General features: G+C 37.1%; 1 protein-coding gene across 2 annotated transcripts; it reads right to left on the bottom strand.

Annotated features, from left to right (window-relative positions):
• Positions 1-457: 457 nt before the first annotated feature.
• LOC123535961 (thymocyte nuclear protein 1-like) lies at positions 458-18,723 on the bottom strand. 2 transcript variants are annotated; one of them, XM_053529015.1, is made up of 7 exons: positions 18,630-18,723; positions 16,238-16,410; positions 15,638-15,706; positions 13,341-13,436; positions 10,884-10,945; positions 2,932-3,116; positions 458-1,964 (listed from the first exon to the last, which is right to left on the bottom strand). In XM_053529015.1, the coding sequence occupies exons 1-7, from the start codon at positions 18,649-18,651 to the stop codon at positions 1,924-1,926; spliced, it is 648 nt and encodes a 215-aa protein (XP_053384990.1). In that variant the 5' UTR covers positions 18,652-18,723; the 3' UTR covers positions 458-1,923. The 2 variants fall into 2 exon arrangements, with proteins under 2 accessions (XP_053384990.1, XP_053384991.1); XM_053529016.1 differs by lacking the exon at positions 13,341-13,436.
• Between the last annotated feature and the right edge of the window lie 1,072 nt (positions 18,724-19,795).

Here is a 19,795-nt window from a genome sequence, read left to right as displayed (position 1 = left end):
TAATTATGCCTTACAGGGCCATTGTAGACTACTGTTTTGCTATGTTACTGCATATACAAAAGACTTGTTCACGTTATCTCCTTTTTTATCATACTCGTCCTAAAACGATATTCTAGCATCACACTGGTGCTACCGTTGTTTTCAGTGTGTTACAATAGGACAGTGAGCGTGTTAAAAGATCAAGTGTTAAACACATACTTTTATATCTGCGAGTTTCATGGCTTTACATTCTGGTGTCAAAATTAACTTTTAACAAAGAATAATATGCTACATGATTAAATTTCAAATCTTACTCACTGTAACCGTGGTAATAATGGGATCAAATGGTCATCTATATTGAAATAGACAATTTGTTAAAAATTTTATAATCGTTACAAAGCAAACTAGTATTTCAGTAGTGTGGAATTTGTGTGTTTTGTACTAATAACAGCTGAAAGAAGCACGTGTACAATAAGCAGACTTTTCAAGTAATTCCACAATTTGGATGGAAAGCGATATACAAAGCAGTCAAGATTAATTTGAAAATTCCCCCTTCAATGTCAACATATATCGATTAACACTAATTGTTATAAGCATCTTCTTTGAACTTAACACATCCACTTCGGTCTGCAAAGGACCATGCTGGTCCTAGATCACTCACCCGTATTTCAGACCTAAAACAAGTTTCTTTAGGATTATGTTTACGATCCAGTAACAATTCTTGAAGAGGTTCACTAAAAGAACATTTGCGTGATATTTTTTTCTGCATTAAACAACTTCAAACAAGTTTTAAATTATCAGAGTCCTATATACACTGAACCCTGCACATGGCGGCCAGATTGTTCAGTTAATCCAAACAATCATCCTTGGAAGTCCATTCACAGACTTAACATGGATTTTCTAAGTTTTAACATAATGACTTAGTTTTTGACCACACCAAACTTTTGAACATGACCTAAATTTCAGACAAACATTCTAACAAAGATCGATGATGATAAAGTAGACAATGTGGCCCTTAAAAAAGTTTTCTATAACTCGAGCTAGTGACCTTGTTTAAGACCTTGGGTAACCGAGTTTTCAGCTTGACCTAGTTTCCTACAGACAAACACTCTTACAGAGATCTATGATGATCATGTAGAAAATGTGGCCTCTAGACTGTTTACAAGGTTTTTGCTATGATTTGACCTAGTGGCTTAGTTTTTGTCCTAATCTAATTTTGAAAATGACCTTGATTTCAGTAAGAAAAAAAATCTAACAAAAACTTAGGATGATCAAATAGAAAATTAGGCCACAAAAGTTTTTATTCTATGGTTTGACTTAGTAACAGATTAAGACGTTGACCTGGATTTGGACTTCTGATCTCTGTTTCACAAAGACAAGCATTCTAACAAAGTTTTATGAAGGTAAAGTAGAAAAAATGGCCTCTTGTCATGTTAATAAAGTTTTATAAACGGTCTTATGAAGACGAGGAAGAAAATGTGGTCTCTAGAGTGTTAACAAGGACTTCCCACTAATTTACCATGTAACCTACTTTTATATAAGATGATTTATTTATTTATTTATTTGGGTTTTACGGCGCATAAACACAGTATACGTTATATGGCGCCAAACAGGACTCACATTTTAATTTCACATCTCATTTACATCGAAATAAAAACATTAGGTATGATGTGATGACCCAGTAAAGAACTGGTCATATATTTTACAGAGGAAAACATTCTGACTATGCTTCATTAAAACTGGGCCAAACTTGTTTTTGACTGATGATGATATATGGTAACTACAGACACAGAGTAATCAGAAAATGCACAAAGCGCGTTACAAAATGTATTTTTCACATAACAGATCACTGGAAAGTTGTTTTCCTTCAGAAAGTCCGATTTTTCTAAGTCTCATCAGAACACAACATGGTGGTCAAATTTAAGACGTTTCAAAGAATAGCCATTATTCTTTGTCTTCTAGTGAAAGAATAAAATCCCACTCCTCTGAAATATACATAAAAGAACATATTTATTTTCTGAAAGACTACTGCAAACTGGAACAGTCAAACATAAAACAGATTATGCTCAAGAATTTTTGTTTTTGTTGGGTTTAACGTCACATCGGCACAATTATAGGTCATATGGCGACTTTCAATCAATGACATAGGAGGAAAACCCCAGACTCACCTCCATGCATTATTTCATCAGGGTCTGGCACCTTAGTAAAACCACCAATCTTTCATAAGCCAGCTGGATGGCTTCCTCACATGAAGATCAATGCACCGAGTTGAATACCACTGAGTGAGGCTCAAACAAACATCGGTGAGAGGCAAGTGATTTGAAGTCAGCGACGTTAACCACTTGGCAATGGAGGCCGCATACGCTCAAGAAAAACAGTTCTGTGATACACTGTTAGAATTATGTTGGTGCACCATACTTTGTTAAACCCAAATCAATCAACATGTTGTATTTATGATCTTAAGACAAGTTAACAAATTATGTCCATAACTACGACTTCTAAAATTTAAGTTTCAAAATGATACATGAATGGATCCCAGAGACGGGACACGTTATGACAATACCTATTTACCAAAACTGGCATCAAGAATTAGGGGACTTTCAGCCTAAAAAAAAAGCAATACGTGATATATGTATGCTAGGTTTCAGGGGACAAGACGAAGTGATTCCTTTACAGCTCCTATCTGCACAAAGTTTGGCGAGGGTATAATGACTACACAGGATTCCACAAGGCATGGCTCTAGGTTGCTGGTGAGCACAGTTCTGAAACTGATCAATGGCAAGATTGCATTCAGATACTGAGTTTACAAACCTTGGATTCTTGACAATGGACAACAAAATTAACCCTTTAGCCTGCTGGCCCCAAGTGATTCTGCCTTTACGACCAGTGCAGGCTGATAATGTTGGACCAGTCCATTTTAGGAATTTAGGGGTTAAATATATAAAATCATACCTTGTGTAAGAGGTTGCACAGATAGTCTAGCTTTTGTGAACAATGCAACATTCTTGAGTGGCCCGCCACTCTCTTTGTGCTTTAGGTGAAGAGCCTTCAGCTCAGACAAACGAATGTACCGCTTCATCATTCTCTTAAACTGTACATCCACCATGAACCACTTTGGGTTGTCTTTCTTGGATGAACTGAAATTTACAATAAATTCAATATAATTCATATTTTTAATGTGACATCAGTATCTTAAAGGAAAGTGGCATTTTCAAATACTACAAGTTTCTGCCTGCCTGGGTGAAATGAAGCATTTTTACAATGTTTACAATGAACATAATGATTTCACTTCCAGATTTTTCGAGCTAGTATACATCAATACTGTGCTTAGCTATACATGCATTAAACTGTACTACTTTAACCCTTACCCTGCTAAATTTCTATAATGAACTTGTCCATCCTTCAATACCATTAAATGTTAAAAGGGGTGCAAACCAAAACTGTACTGACTGAATGTCGAACAGTGCAGGTCATGATCAGACTGCACTGATGTGCAGGATAATCATGATCTGAACTGGTCACAAAGGCAGAATCTATTGTGTGCAGCATGATAACTAGAAGATGCTTTTGTAAAACAAGAGGACCATGATGGTCCTGAATCGCTCACCTCTTCCCACATGACCCAGTTTTGAGTATGACGTCGTTTTTTCTATTATTTGACATAGTGACTAGTTTCTGAGCTCATGTGACCCAGTTTTAAACTTGACCTAGATATTATCAAGATAAAAATTCTGACCAATTTTCACGAAGATCCATTGAAAAATATGGTCTCTAGAGAGGTCAAAAGATTTTAATAATTTTAGACCTACTGACCTAGTTTTTGACCGCAGCTGACCCAGTTTCAAACTTGACCTAGATATCATCAAGATGAACATTCAGACCAACTTTCATACAGATCCCATAAAAAGTATGGCCTCTAGAGAGGTCACAAGGTTTTTTTATTATTTGACCTACTGACCTAGTTTTTTTAAGGCACGTGACCCAGTTTCAAACTTGACCTAGATATCATCAAGGTGAACATTCTGACCAATTTTTATGAAGATCCATTCACAAGTATGGTCTCTAGAGAGGTCACAAGGTTTTTCTATTTTTAGATCTAATGACCTAGTTTTTGACCGTACATGACCCAGTTTCGAACTTGACCTAGATATCATCAAGATGAACATTCAGACCAATTTTCATACAGATCCCATGAAAAATATGGCCTCTAGAGAGGTCACAAGGTTTTTCTATTATTTGACCTACTGACCTAGTTTTTGATGGCACGTGACCCACTTTCAAACTTGACCTAGATATCATCAAGATGAACATTCAAACCAATTTTCATACAGATCCCTTGAAAAATATGGCGTCTAGAGAGGTCACAAGGTTTTTCTATTATTTGACCTACTGACATCGTTTTTGACCGCACGTGACCCACTTTCGAAACTGACCTAGATATCATCAAGGTGAACATTCTGACCAATTTTCATGAAGATCTCATGAAATATATGGCCTCTAGAGAGGTCACAAGGTTTTTCTATTTTTAGACCTACTGACCTAGTTTTTGACCACACATGACCCAGTTTCACACTTAACCTAGATATCATCAAGATGAACATTCAGACCAACTTTCATACAGATCCCATGAACAAGAGGACCATGATGGTCCTGAATCGCTCACCTGTCCCCACATGACCCAGTTTTAAACCGAGTATGATGTCGTTTTTTTCTATTATTTGACAGTGTGACCTAGTTTTTGAGCTCATGTGACCCAGTGTTGAATCTGACCTAGATATCATCAAGATGAAAATTCTAACCAATTTTCATGAAGATCCACTGAAAAATATGACCTCTAGAGAGGTCACAAGATTTTTTATTATTTGACCTACTGACCTAGTTATTGAAAGCACGTGACCCAGTTTCGAAACTGACCTAGATATCATCAAGGGGAACATTCTGACCAATTTTCATAAAGATCCATTCAAAAGTATGGCCTCTAGAGAGGTCACAAGGTTTTTCTATTTTTAGACCTACTGACCTAGTTTTTGACTGCAGTTGACCCAGTTTCAAATCTGATCTAGATATCATCAAGATGAACATTCAGACCAATTTTCATACAGATCCCATGAAAAATATGGCCTCTAGAGAGGTCACAAGGTTTTTTTTGTTATTTGACCTACTGACTTAGTTATTAAAAACACGTGACCAAGTTTCGAACAAGATCTAGATATCATCAAGGTGAACATTCTGACTTATTTTCATGAAGATCCATTGAAAAGTATGGCCTCTAGAGAGGTCACAAGGTTTTTCTATTTTTAGACCTACTGACCTAGTTTTTGACCACAGTTGAACCAGTTTTGAACTTGACCTAGATATCATCAAGATAAAAATTCTGACCAATTTTCATACAGATCCCATGAAAAATATGGCCTCTAGAGGTCACAAGGTTTTTTTTGTTATTTGACCTACTGACCTAGTTATTGATGGCATGTGACCCAGTTTCAAACTTGACCTAGATATCATCAAGGTGAACATTCTGACCAATTTTCATGAAGATCCATTCACAAGTATGGCCTCTAGAGAGGTCACAAGGTTTTTATATTTTTAGACCTACTGACCTAGTTTTTGACTGCAGTTGACCCAGTTTCGAACCTGACCTAGATATCATCAAGATGAACATTCTGGCCAATTTTCATACAGATCCCATGAAAAATATGGCCTCTAGAGAGGTCACAAGGTTTTTTTTGTTATTTGACCTACTGACCTAGTTTTTTTAAGGCACGTGACCCAGTTTCAAACTTGACCTAGATATCATCAAGGTGAACATTCTAACCAAGTTTCATGAAGATCTTGTGAAATATATGGCCTCTAGAGAGGTCACAAGGTTTTTCTATTTTTAGACCTACTGACCTAGTTTTTGATGGCACGTGACCCAGTTTCGAACTTGACCTAGATATCATCAAGATGAACATTCTGACCAACTTTCATAAAGATCCCATGAAAAATGTGACCTCCAGAGTGGTCACAAGCAAAAGTTTATGGACGCATGCACGGACGGACGACGGACACCGCGCGATCACAAAAGCTCACCTTGTCACTTTGTGACAGGTGAGCTAAAAAGCGAATGTCTCCCCAAATGCATAAACGTATAGGCAAGAAGTCAATAGAGGACAGGAGCAAAAGTCAAATAGACACTGATGGTTGGCTGCAAAAGAGATCATCTACTTGGCATGTACGGTCATCCCACAAAGATTCAACATTCTGGGCCTAGTGGTTCTCAAAAACAATAGGGGCCATACATCTACTCTGTAAGTCCTATCACCCTATAAAGTTTGAAGGTTCTAGGTCAAATGGTTCTCATGTTATGGACTAGAAATGGATTTCCATTTTCTGTCCGTTGTAACCTCGACCTTCAATAGACTGACCCCAAATTCAATAGAGGTCATCTACTCTGTTTGTCCAATCATCCTATGAAGTTTCAACATTCTGGGTCAAGTGATTCTCAAGTTACTGTCCGAAATGTTTTTACATGACCAGGCCCCTGTGACCTTGACCTTTAATAGAGTGACCCAAAAATCAATAGGGGGCATCTACTCTGCATCACCAAACATCCTATGAAGTTTCAACATTCTGGGTCAAGTGGTTCTCAAATTACTGACTGGAAACGGTTTTCCAAGTTCAGGCCCCTGTGACTTTGACCTTTAATAGAGTGACCCCAAAAGCAACAGGGGCATCTACTTTGCATGACCAATCATCCTATGAAGTTTCAACATTCTGGGTCAAGTGGTTCTCAGGTTACTGATCGGTAAATGGTTTTCAATGTTCACGCCCTTGTGACCTTGACCTTTGATGGAGTGACCCCAAAAACATTAGGGGTCATGTACTACAGCAGCCCTACCACCCTATGAATTTTGAAGGTTCTAGGTCAAATGGTTCTCCAGTTATTGATTGGAAATGAAGTGTGACATAGGGATGGACGGACAGGGCAAAAACAATATGTCTCCCCCAGTACATAATGGTCAAACTCAACACACAGTACTATTTATGTTCAAACACATTTTATTTTTATGTTAACATAAATACTACAAAGTAATTTTTTGTTGTTTCAAATATAAATTTGAGTCTATTTCATTTAATTTCTATGTCATTTCATCAATTGAAACAGTTCATTTGGAAAAATATTGTAGCTCAAAGCATATCATGAAATATCAAAATTCATGCTGATATTTGATACAAGTTGTGACAGGAATACTAGTATACATTTAAAGCATAAAAGATTCATTATATACCTTAAAATAAAAAGTAACAAAATCGTATGTTAATAGTTCCAAAATCTGGAAATGTACCGACATGACTTGTAAACAAACCTCATTAAACAGTAAAGGTTAAGCTGTGATTTCAGCAGTTATGCTTATCATTAAAACTTACATTTGCACCTGGGCTACTCTCTTGTGCCAAAATAATCCCTCCATTCATGCCATTGCAATTCAGAAGTGTTTAACAGAAGTTACTACATATCATGTTTTTGCAATACAGTCAAACCTGTGTTAAAGACCACATGTTTTGTTTCCCATTTTAACATTTACAGTGTATTTTAACCGGAGAATAAAGACCATTTTCCAATAAAGACCATATTTTGGCCCTCCCAAGGGTGGTCTTTATAGTCTGACTGTATATCTAAACCAAAGTCTTAAAAATAATTACATCTACATGAAATCCATAGGGGATATTGGTTTTACGAGGGGTGTTCAAAAAGTTTTGAGACTGTAGCAATAGAATAAAAACAACAAAAGATATGAAATTCCATTCTATTTTAATCCCTCAAAATAGTTTCCATGAACACGAATACACTTCTGAAGTCGATCGATCCATCTCCGGAAAGCGTCAGAGTAGTCCCCCTTGGGGATACCCAAAAGGCACTGATATAGCGCACTTCCCAGCGCGCTGCGTGATGCGTAACGCCTCCCAGACAGCCGCTTCTTGACTTCAGAGAAGAGAAAAAAGTCACATGGACTAAGATCAGGAGATTAAGGGGGATGCACTACTTGTACAACTTTTTCTGCCTCAATGAACCTATGCACAACATCACTTTTATGAGATGAAGCGTTATCATGAATGAGGTACAGCCCTCTTCAACCAGTTCTAAGCCGACGATTTTCATAAAACACCTTGACACGTTTCAAGACCTTATCCCGATAGAATTTTCCAGTGACAGTTTTTCCTTCTGGAACTGCAACCTGTACCACAGGGCCTTGTGAGTTAAAGAAAACAGCATACATGACTTTTTTGGCACTCTTGGTCCTTTTAGCAATGATGGGTCTAGGCTGGTCTTTGCGGAGCCATTGCTTATTGTTTATGCGTCTCTGTGGCTCGAAGAAGTAGATCCATGTTTCATCGCCCGTAATCAGTTCATTTGTTTTCCTGGAATCGAGCTCTTTGATTCTTTTCAATGTTTTCTTTAGCACAACGCACTCTTTCTTTTTTCTGATCCTTGGTCAGGAGATGGGGCACCCATCTGGAACAAATCTTTCTTAAATACAATTTCTTCGTCAGAATGTTCTGAACTGTTCCCGTTGATAAGTTCAGATAACTAGCTATCTCACGTACCGTGTACCGAGCATCATCTTCTATGAGGGTTTTCACAGCAGCAATATTTCTGGAAGAGATTGCTGTCTGAGGTCTGCCAGAACGGTTCCTATCTTTGACATTATTCAATCCATTAGTGAATGCTTTGAACCACCTGTAAACTGTGCTTCTCGATACACTGTTGATTCCAAAGTGTCTATGCACTTCATTCAGAATCTTCTTTGCAGTAATTCCTAAACTACATCGCACTTTTATATATCCTCGAATCTCTAATTTTTCACTAGGTTTCATATTTACACGTACAATTGACCAGTGTATACGAGTATATGATAAATAATGCACAATAACTTTAAAACGCTTGATTTGATTTCAATGAAATTTTACTCGATTGTCAACGAAATGCTAACAATAAGATCCCGTGAAATTCGTGAAAATCAAACGGTAACTTTCTACGGAAGCTCATTAGTCTCAAAATATTTTGAACACCCCTCGTATTACAAGATCATAATAATGTTCATTAAATAAACACAAGATGCAAAATTATTTTCAAAAGTAGTGTAGCCACAAATGAAAGTGTAAGACCTGAAAGATATGTGATCGTACATGTATTCATCCTACAGGACAAAGGCAATTACTGAGCAAGAATATAATGAATACAGAGTATTAAAGAAGCCAGGTAACTGGGAGATCTCATATGTTTCACTCTTAAGTGTGACCTTGACTTTAGACCTAGGGACCTTGTTCATGCGCATGACACTCCGTCCCATATCGGTGAACATTCACGCCAAGTTACATCAAAATCCCACCATGCATGAAGAAGAAATGCTCCGGAAAAAATTAAATTCAACCTTTGACCTCTAACTGTGAACTTAACTTTTGAGACAGGAACATAGGATTTGTGCATGACACTCCTTCTCACTGAGGTAAACATTCATCCATGCATGAAGAAGAAATGCTCCGAAAAATGCCCCAATGCATAGTCATATAGACAGTAAGTCAACAGGGGACAGGAGCGAAAAGCAAAGCGATATTGATGGTTGGCTGCAACAGGAATCATCTACTTGGCATGTCCAATCATTCTAAAAAGTTTCAACATTCTGGGCTTAGTGGTTCTCAAGTTATGAATTGGAAACTGTTTCCATGTTCAGGCCCCTGTGACCTTGACCTTTGATCCAGTGACCCCAACATCAGTATGAGTCATCTACTCTGCATGTCTAATCATCCTATATAGTTTCGACATTCTGGGTCAAGTGGTTCTCAAGTTACAGATTGAAAACATTTTCTATGTTCAGCCCCCTGTGACCTTGAATTTTGATGGTGTGACCCTAAAAGCAATAAGGGTCATCTCCTCTGTAACTCCTATCAACCTATGAAATTTGAAAGTTTTAGGTCAAATGGTTCTCAAGTTATTGACTGGAAATGGATTTCCATGTTCTGTTTGTTGCGACCTTGACCTTTTATAAAGTAACCCCAAAAACAATAGGGTCATCTACTCTGTAAGTCTTATAACCCTATGAAGTTTACAACATTCTGGGTCAAAAAGTTCTCAAGTTACTGACCGGAAATGGATTTCCATGTTCTGTTTGCTGCGACTTTGACCTTTAACAGAGTGACCATTAGGGGTCATCTACTCTGCATGTTCAATCATCCTATGAAGTTTCAATATTCTGGGTCAAGTGGTTATCAAGTTACTGACCGGAAATGTTTTTTATGTACAGGCCCCTGTGACCTTGACCTTTAATAGAGAGATCCCAAAATCAATAGGGGTCATCTACTCTGCATGTCCAATCATCCTATGAAGGTTCAACATTCTGGGTCAAACAGTTCTCAAGTTATTGATTGGAAACTGTTTCCATGTTCAGGCCCCTGTGACCTTGACCTTTACTAGAGTGACCCCAAAAACATTAGGGGTCATCTACTCTGCATGACCAATCACCATATGAAGTTTCAACGTTCTGGGTCAAGTGGTTCTCGGAAATGGTTTTCAATATTCAGGTCCCTGTGACCTTGACCTTTGACCGAGTGACCCCAAAAACAATAGGGGTAGTCTACTCCATAAGCCACCATATGAAGTTTGAAGGTTTTAGGTCAAATGGTTCACCAGTTACTGATCGGAAAATAAGTGTGACGTATGGAAGGACGGAAGGACAGACAGACAGGGCAAAAACAATATCTGTTCCCCAGAGCGAGGGAGACATAACAAGATTGGTCCATGCATGTCAAAGTTATGGTCCGGACAAAATTGGATGGATGCACGGATACACATACACCAACCCGCCAAAAGTGACGACCGCAAGTGGGCTCGACAAAAATGTAATGAACACACTTATACTTACCTGTCAAAATGGGGGTCTTTTGAATCAAACTGTGTGTGATCTACATAACTTTCTTTTACAACCTTGAAAAAAAATAATGCATATAATACACATGTAATCAACTGTAAGTTAATCTTTATCTTAATGCTAGTAAATAATGTGCCATAATCAACATTGGCAGATGCAGAGAAGTACATGTACTGAAGTGACAATATCTCCACTAATATCTGTTAGGCATATGATTTGTATAGCTTTAAAATGAAATGCAAAGTCAGTGTGGAAGAATTTCAGCTCACATCCCTTTGAAACTATATAATAAATGTACTGGTATATATCTGGTAATAGAAGGTGGGGATTCTGTCAGTGACATCTATGTATTGAAAATCTATGGAAAATGGACATTCATATGGAAAAGCTGCCAAATATTCATACAAAAATGTTTATTCGAGTGCGGCTCCTTAATATTCAAGGAACATGGTACCACACTGGTATACCCCATCAATTTAAACCCGAATTCTGAATCTGCCCTAGCTTAATGGATCTCAAGATGAACAAGTAACACAAATTCTCAAAAATAAAAGAAACAGGTACAGTATTTTAAATGGTAAAATGTGAACATGGGAATCCGCTAGAACTCTTTACGACCTACTAACAAGGACCTGTTATATAAAACAACTTCAAAGCTTTACAGTCTGTTTAAAAGGCAGCTTGAACCATTTTTCATTCTCGCCTTTTAGTTAAATAGACTGAATATCTAATGTAGAAACAAGAGCTGTCACTAATGGTGACAAATGCCCCCGCAGCACCTTGACCTTTGACCTGGTGACCTTGACCTTTGACCTAGTGACCCCAAAGTCAGTAGGGGTGGTGTACTCAATAAGTACTATCAGCATGTAAAGTTTGAAGGTCCTGGGTGAAGTGGTTCGCGAGTAAAGTGCCTTCATGCAAAAAGTTAATGTTGGCCCCCGTGACCTTGACCTTTGACCCCAAAGTCAGTAGAGGTGGTGTACTCATAAAGTACTATCAGCTTGTAAAGTTTGAAGGTCCTGGATGAAGTGGTTCGTCAGTAAAGTGCCTTCATGCAAAAAGTTAACATTGGCCCCTGTGACCTTGACCTTTGACCCCAAAGTCAGTAGGAGTGGTGTACTCAATAAGTACTATCAGCAGGTGAAGTTTGAAGGTCCTGGGTGCAGTGGTTCGCGAGTAAAGTGCCTTCATGCAAAAAGTTTACCTTGGCCCCTGTGACATTGACCTTTGACCTGGTGACCCCAAAGTCAGTAGGGGTCATGTACTCAATAAGTATTATCAGCATGTGAAGTTTGAAGGTCCTGGGTGCAGTGGTTCGCGAGTAAAGAGCCTTCATGCAAAAAGGTAACATTGGCCCCTGTGACCATGACCTTTTACCCCAAAGTCAGTAGGGGTGGTGTACTCAATAAGTACTATCAGCATGTGAAGCTTGAAGGTCCTGGGTGCAGTGGTTCGCGAGTAAAGTGCCTTCATGCAAAAAGTTAACGTTGGCCCCTGTGACCTTGACCTTTGACCTGGTGACCCCAAAGTCAGTAGGGGTGGTGTACTCAATAAGTACTATCAGCAAGTGAAGTTCAAGGTCCTGGGTGCAGTGGTTCGCAAGTAAAAGGCCTTCATGCAAAAAGTTAACGTTGGCCCCTGTGACCTTGACCTTTGACCTGGTGACCCCAAAGTCAGTAGGGGTCATGTACTCAATAAGTACTATCAGCAGGTGAAGTTTGAAGGTCCTGGGTGCAGTGGTTCGCGAGTAAAGTGCCTTCATGCAAAAAGTTAACGTTAGTCCCTGTGACCTTGACCTTTGACCTGGTGACCCCAAAGTCAGTAGGGATGGTGTACTCAATAAGTACTATCAGCACGTGAAGTTTGAAGGTCCTGGGAGCAGTGGTTCGCGAGTAAAAGGCCTTCATGCAAAAAGTTAACGTTGGCCCCTGTGACCTTGACCTTTGACCTGGTGATCCCAAAGTCAATAGGGGTGGTGTACTCAATAAGTACTATCAGCAAGTGAAGTTTGAAGGTCCTGGGTGCAGTGGTTCGCGAGTACAGTGCCTTCATGCAAAAAGTTAACGTTGTGACTAACGAACGAACGAACGAACGGACAGTTGAAAACTAATATGACTCCCTTCGGGAGCATAAAAATAATTCATGTCCACAAATCTAACAATTCAACAAAGATTTAACAAAGATGCTAGAATGGGAACTGCTTAAGTTCATTATTTACAGTGAATTTCAACAGGACCATGAAAATAACCAAATGCAAATAAAGATATACAGATACCATATGCAAGTCATTTATAACGCATCTGTAAACTTCAAATGTAAGTACTTTTAGTTGAATGAGTGGTGACTGGAAATCCCAACACCTAGTATTTTAGTACACAGTGTTACTGCAGACCACTGCATAAAAAAATATATGATTTATGTACATTAAATTTCCAGAAAAAAGGTTATTACCTCACAAACCCCTGCTATCCCAGGTTCCTTTGTGTTGCTATGGTAGAAAAAGACTTTATGGCCCTTTCTCATCTGATCCCTCATGAAATTCCTTGCCTCAAAAAAGTGAAAAGGTAAAATACACATCTCATAACAGGAACTAACATTAACAGATTTTTAGTTTGGAAGTTGTAACATTACGTTTAGACAAATTTTTTACTGTTTCATGAACACTTCTGCAATGCATATAATTATGTATAATGCAATTTGACCTAGTGTTAACAATTAATGATCAAAGTTCATTTTAAGCTCTTAATTGGTACCATTAAGCAGTGTCACAGTACATGCTTGGTGGCCTTTGATTTTCCTAAAATGTAAACTTATGATAAGTTATATAGAGACATAATGAATTCACCAAATCAAATGATACAGAACTAGTAACCGAGTGTGATAAATAAGAGGGCCATGATGGCCCTATATCACTCACCTGAGTACCATTGCTGATCAAGTTTTGACATGGATTACATAGGCATACACACTAAATATAATCAGGACAAAAATATTCTCTTGTAACAGTCCCTTTTGATCTATCGGTCACATACAAGTCAGGGCCAATCTCCAAATGGAGTTTGAGGGTCCTAGCTCAAATACTGCATTTTTGTACTAGCATGACTATTTCTTACCCTGGAAGACATTTAACATTTCAAACCAATCTCATTAGATGCTGCTGAAGTATACTCATTTACATACAATAAAGGGAGGTAATTTGTCATAAATTCAGTCAAAAGTTATCTACCCTGGTTGTCCGAGTCCATCTGATGGCATAAATGACATTTCAAATCAGTATCTTCATTGGTTACAGAGATACCAGTACAACAATTTAAATTTGTTTCTGAGATACACCTATTTTAATTTGAAACAAAGGGAGGTAATTTGACATAAAATCAGTCTGTAGTTATCTACCCTGATTGTCTCAGTCCAACTAATCAGGGGAGGTAATCATGGACTGGTATATGCATATAGAAGATACAGAGTACAAACCTTTACAACAATATATTAGAAAAGTATTCATATCGATAAACGTTCAATCAAGAGTTATCTAACATGACTATTTCTTACCATGGAAGACATAAATAACGTTTCAAACCAATCTCGTAAGAAGCTGCTAAGTATATTCATTTACATAAAATAAAGGGAGGTAATTTGTGATAAATTCAGTAAAAACAATTCATTGATTGTCCAAGTCAATCTGATGGCATAAATGAAATTTCAGATCAGTATCTTCATTAGTTATGGAGATATACCCATTTTTGTTTGAAATATAGGGAGGTAATTTGATATAAAATCAGTCCAAAGTTATCTACCCTGACTGTCTCAGTCCAACTAATGACAATAATGAAATTTCAAATGAGTCCTACAAGTACTTACTGATATAAATCCATTTTTTATTAAAATCAGGGAGGTAATCAGATATAAAATAACTCCGGAACCTATGATTAGTTCTGACACATTCATCATGGAATCCAAGATTTATTGTTGTTGAAGATATTTTGCAAGTTTGTATCAAATCAAACCATAAATGAAGTCTCTATATGGCTGCAAAAGCCGTAATAGCAAATTCTGGACCTTTAAGGGGCCAGAACTCTGGACCCCATGAAGGGATCTGGCCAGTTTTCAAAAGGAACCGAGATATTATGCCAATACAAGTTGTGTGCAAGTTTGATTAAAGTTGATTGCAAAATGCTGTATCTATCATATTCACAAGCCAAAATATAGCGAATTTAAGGGGCCATAACTCTGGACCCCTTGATGGGATCAGGCCAGTTTTCGAAAGGAACCGAGATATTATGCCAATACAGTTGTGTGCAAGTTTTATTAAAGCTGATTGCAAAATGTGGTCTCTATCATGTTCACAAGCCAAAAATGGCAAATTTTAGCACTTTAAGGGGCCACAACCCTGGAACCCATGATGGGATCTGACCAGTTTTCGAAAGAAACCAAGATATTATGCCCATACAAGTTGTATGCAAGTTTGATTAAAATCAAATACAAAATGTGGTCTCTATTGTGTTCACAAGGAAATTGTGAACGGACGGATGACAGACGAAGGGCGATCACAAAAGCTCACCCTCTCACTACACGACAGGTGAGCTAAAAACAACCGACCTGCTAAGCACAGAACTACCAACTTGTGTCTTCATATCTCCTCCAAGGTCAGGTATGTGTTAGGCAGTTGAAGGCATTTTCAGTAGTACAAATCCCTATCCCTCTCAAGGACTAAAACTAAATCAAACCAAATATAAACCAGTATATTTTACCTGATAATTACGAACACCATCCCAGCATGCTGTCTGGTTGGGGCACACCTTCAAGTCTTCTATACCAAACTGAAAAATATTGTGGGTTAAGAACAAGTTACTTACTATAGAGAGTAAGATACACAAGACTCCGATATACAGTAGGGCCTAAAAGTTTGTATTTGGAACATCGTAAGAATTTTATTCAGCATGTTATGTTGTGCACCTTGGATGTTTTTTAGAGATCTCACTCTGCCAGACCAGAGTTACGGCCCTTGACTTTGTCAAAATATATTTGAATGGGCTAATAGTTTGTGTCACATGTATCTCAAAAGGCATTTGACCTAGAGTCATGAGACATTACAAGAATATTATTCAGCATATGAAATTGTGCATCTAGGGCTTTGTTCCAGATTTCTTTTGGCAAGACCAGAGGTATGGCCCTTGATTTTCAAAAAAATGTATAAAGGTCATACAAGTTTGCTTCAAATACAATATCCCAGATCAAACTACTATTATAATAACCAAAATGATTTTTTAATAGAAATGTCTTGTAAGGGATAAAATTATCCCATCATATTTGTGGAAGTTGTGAGGAAGTATTAAGAGATAGACAGACACCTTCACATCAACACCATTCTCAAATCTTGATTCCGGCTCAGACTTCATCAGCCAATGTGTATATTGGACAGTACTGGAATCCAGCTTTGACTTTGGCTTCAAGATTTTCCTTGCAGACTTTACATCTCCGCCGTCCTGCTCTTCTTTCAGCTGGCTTCTTGTTACTGTTGACTCTGGAAAATTAATATTTTGTTTGATTTGTCATGAATTTCAAATACATGTTTGTTCAGAAGCCAAGATATTAATCTGTAAACAGTTGTAGATTCAGAAGGGAATATCTGGTTTGAGGGTATCTGTTCTGGCAGTTTCCACCAAAACCCATGAGACGGATATTCCCATCTGCATATACAACCAGTGGTATATTATTTTTCCTGCATACCATATTATGAAAATTAATTGAAATTATAGAGTAACTAAAGCAAAACAAAATACATTCTTCATAGCACTGTAATCTTACAGTAGGGTATTTGAAAACAAGTCAGGAAACTTAACATCTGTAAACAGATATGATGTTATGACATTGCAATGGCCTAAACAAAGTTCCAGTTTAGTTTTACTAATAGTAGCATAATGTTCTGTTTTTTTTCAGTAAAAAAAGCTTTTATTAATCGAGAAATATCCTATCAGAATCCTATGATTTTATAGAATTTTACATAAACAATATATAATCAACCCACGAGTATGAAGGACCATAATAATGGAGGTTAAATCACAGTACACAGTCATGTAAAGTTATTGGTTTTATCGCTTGCGCATATTGGCATGTAGACACGGTAAACGTTAATCCTGTACAGTACATAGATAGGTTTAAATCTCAAAAAAAATCGTAATTTTGGTTATTATTTGATAATATTTACATAAATCAATGAGGAATTGAATCCCCTTTCGATACATTTAAGTTTTATTTAATTTATGGGCAATTCATGAAATAATCGGCATTTAAACCTATAGCATGTAAAGTGTCGGCAGCGATGAAAATTTCATCGGAAATTGCTTCCACTATTTTGGTCTTTCGAGTGTTTGACGAGAGTGAGGATATTGCCCCCATACCGAAAAATTATCTCAATATTTCCTAGGATGGCGTCAAATTTGAGTCATTTGTTGTCATTAACAGCACTAGTGTCATCTGGCAAGGCTGCAAACAAAATAATTATTAAGGCTAGTCTGATCCGCCGGCTGTCTGTAAAACCCATTATTATGTTACTTTCTGGGCATCTTCGGTCTATATGCATGCAAACATATTCGTCATAACTATGACCATTCAGAGGTTTAAGTAACCTCTAACCAAGCATCTGAGAGTGCGGTTGGTCATTACATAGTCCAAATAATTTGATGTCAAAAGTGATTCGGAGATATTTTCGTGATAGGTCATAATCCCTCTCTTTACTTCAAAACCAATAACGACCTTTTCTGTGGTGAAATAGATTTAGGTAAAAACACGATCAGGCAATATATTTACACAATGAAATCGTATAACAAAATAAAACTGAATCATTTTATGGTTTAAACATAACATGAAAACACGTTAATAAAGCTTAAACACTATATGTTTCAGTTTGGCTACCTCACTGTATTTACACGTCCGCCATTACACTCAGTACATGCTTCAACAGTGTTATCGATCACGTGACATGAATCGGTGCCATGTAAAATTTGTGTAAACTTTAGGGTGTGTTATTTAAAACAGTAACAAACTCGTGTTTTGCCATTTATTCACATAAACATCAACTGAATAGAAGGAAAAAATGGATATTCTCTGTTTCCAGGTATCTTAAAATTTCACTAATATTTTTGTTTTTTAATAGTTAAAATGCGATTTAAAAATCACCGCCTCTCCGCGCAGAAATCGTCGCAGAAGGCTCAACACTGAAAAGGTACTTTCTATATTGTTCGTGGAGGAAAGATATTGATCTATGCAAAAATTACCACAATATCGTGGTTCATGTACAATAAGTTGGACTAGTCGTTACCAATCACATGATATGAAGCAGAGCCATGTAAAATGTATGTAAACTTTACAGTGTGTCGTTTAAAACAGTGTCAAACTCGTGTTTTGCCGTATATTCACATAAACATCAACTGAATTAGTGAATAGAAGAAAAAAAATGAATATTCTTTCCAGATACTTCATTTAAAAATCGCCACTCAGAATTGTCACAGAACTTTCACCAAGGAAAAGGTCCTTCCTATGTTGTACGTGGAGTAGAGATATTGACCTGTGAAAAAAATATCACAAATTATTTCGCGATTTATCATTTACGTACAATTACTTGGACTACTGTAGTGTAGATGGGGCATGTGTTGTTACTCTGTTACCAAGAGATAGTCAGTCGCGTACAAACATGTTTACTTTCTCGTAATTTTATTTTTCTTAGAGGCAGGAAATACAAACCCCGTTTTCTTTTCTTTGGCATTGTGTATTTGTTGGATTATGCACAGGCAATATTTTTGACAGCTGTTCCCGCGCTTTTTCTAAAGCGTCTTGGAAGAAAAGCATATATGTGAGAAAGGCAAATTATGGGGTTACAAGACTCTAAATTTCAAAACTAGATCCGCCACAGTGCTGTCACAAATATAATACAAACCATAACCTTATCTTAAAGAATTATCTTAAAATTGACAAAAATGATTAGAAAAGTAGGGGTAATAAGTATTTTAATTCATCAAAATTAAACTGTTATGGCCTGGTATTACTAAGTAAGGGTAATAAGTATTTTAAATTCGTCAAAATTAAACTGTTATGGCCTGGTATTACTAAGTTTCTTGAATCTCGTTTAGTTCTACTCAAACACATACTTCTCTGTTGTTGTTTTTTAATATATAGTAAATTAAACTTAAAAAGAACTGGTTCTTATAGTATCGTGGCATTATTCTGTTGGTAGCTATCGCGATACTCAAAAATATTATTTTGATAAAATAAAAAAAAAACAAGGATGAATATCCAACACGGACTGCTAAGTCTCCCCAAACTTCACATAATGTTCTCGATACTTTTTGCATAAGTGTTCACAGCTGCCACTTGTCGGCTAGATAGCTCTCTATACCGTAAGTTTAAAAACTATTCTGATATTCCGAACTTTTTCTGAAAAGTTTGTCTCAATAGCGTATAGTTTCCTTAAAATAAATGGCGTTCTAGAAAATATAACTAATTGCGCTAGTTTTCAGAAAAAATGTACAACATTGCTGAAAAGTTTAGAATATTTTCCTGATAGCTACCTAGTATCTCGTGGCATTTTCTAGCATTAATGCAAAACTTTGCGCTAAACCATTTTCAGGAAATAAAGAAATATCTAGAAAATATCATTTATTCAGGTAATGATTTCAGGAAAATGCACATATATTTCCTGGAAAGTTTAGAATATTTTCGTGACAACTATTGATGTATCTCGTGGCAGAAATATTTCACCATATTATCGAACCCTATGTTTTTGAGATACCTCCCGAGGTTATTCAAATTTATACATTGTGATTATCTTTTGTTTCTATACATACTATAAGCATAGTCATAGATCAGACGGGATTTTACTGAGATAGCAAAAGCGATAGTAATAAAAATCA

The sequence above is a fragment of the Mercenaria mercenaria genome, chromosome 17, assembly GCF_021730395.1.
Source record: "Mercenaria mercenaria strain notata chromosome 17, MADL_Memer_1, whole genome shotgun sequence".
NCBI classification, from domain to species: domain Eukaryota; kingdom Metazoa; phylum Mollusca; class Bivalvia; order Venerida; family Veneridae; genus Mercenaria; species Mercenaria mercenaria.
The sequence above is the reverse complement of the archived record's forward strand: the minus strand, read 5'-3'. Positions and strand labels throughout refer to the sequence as shown.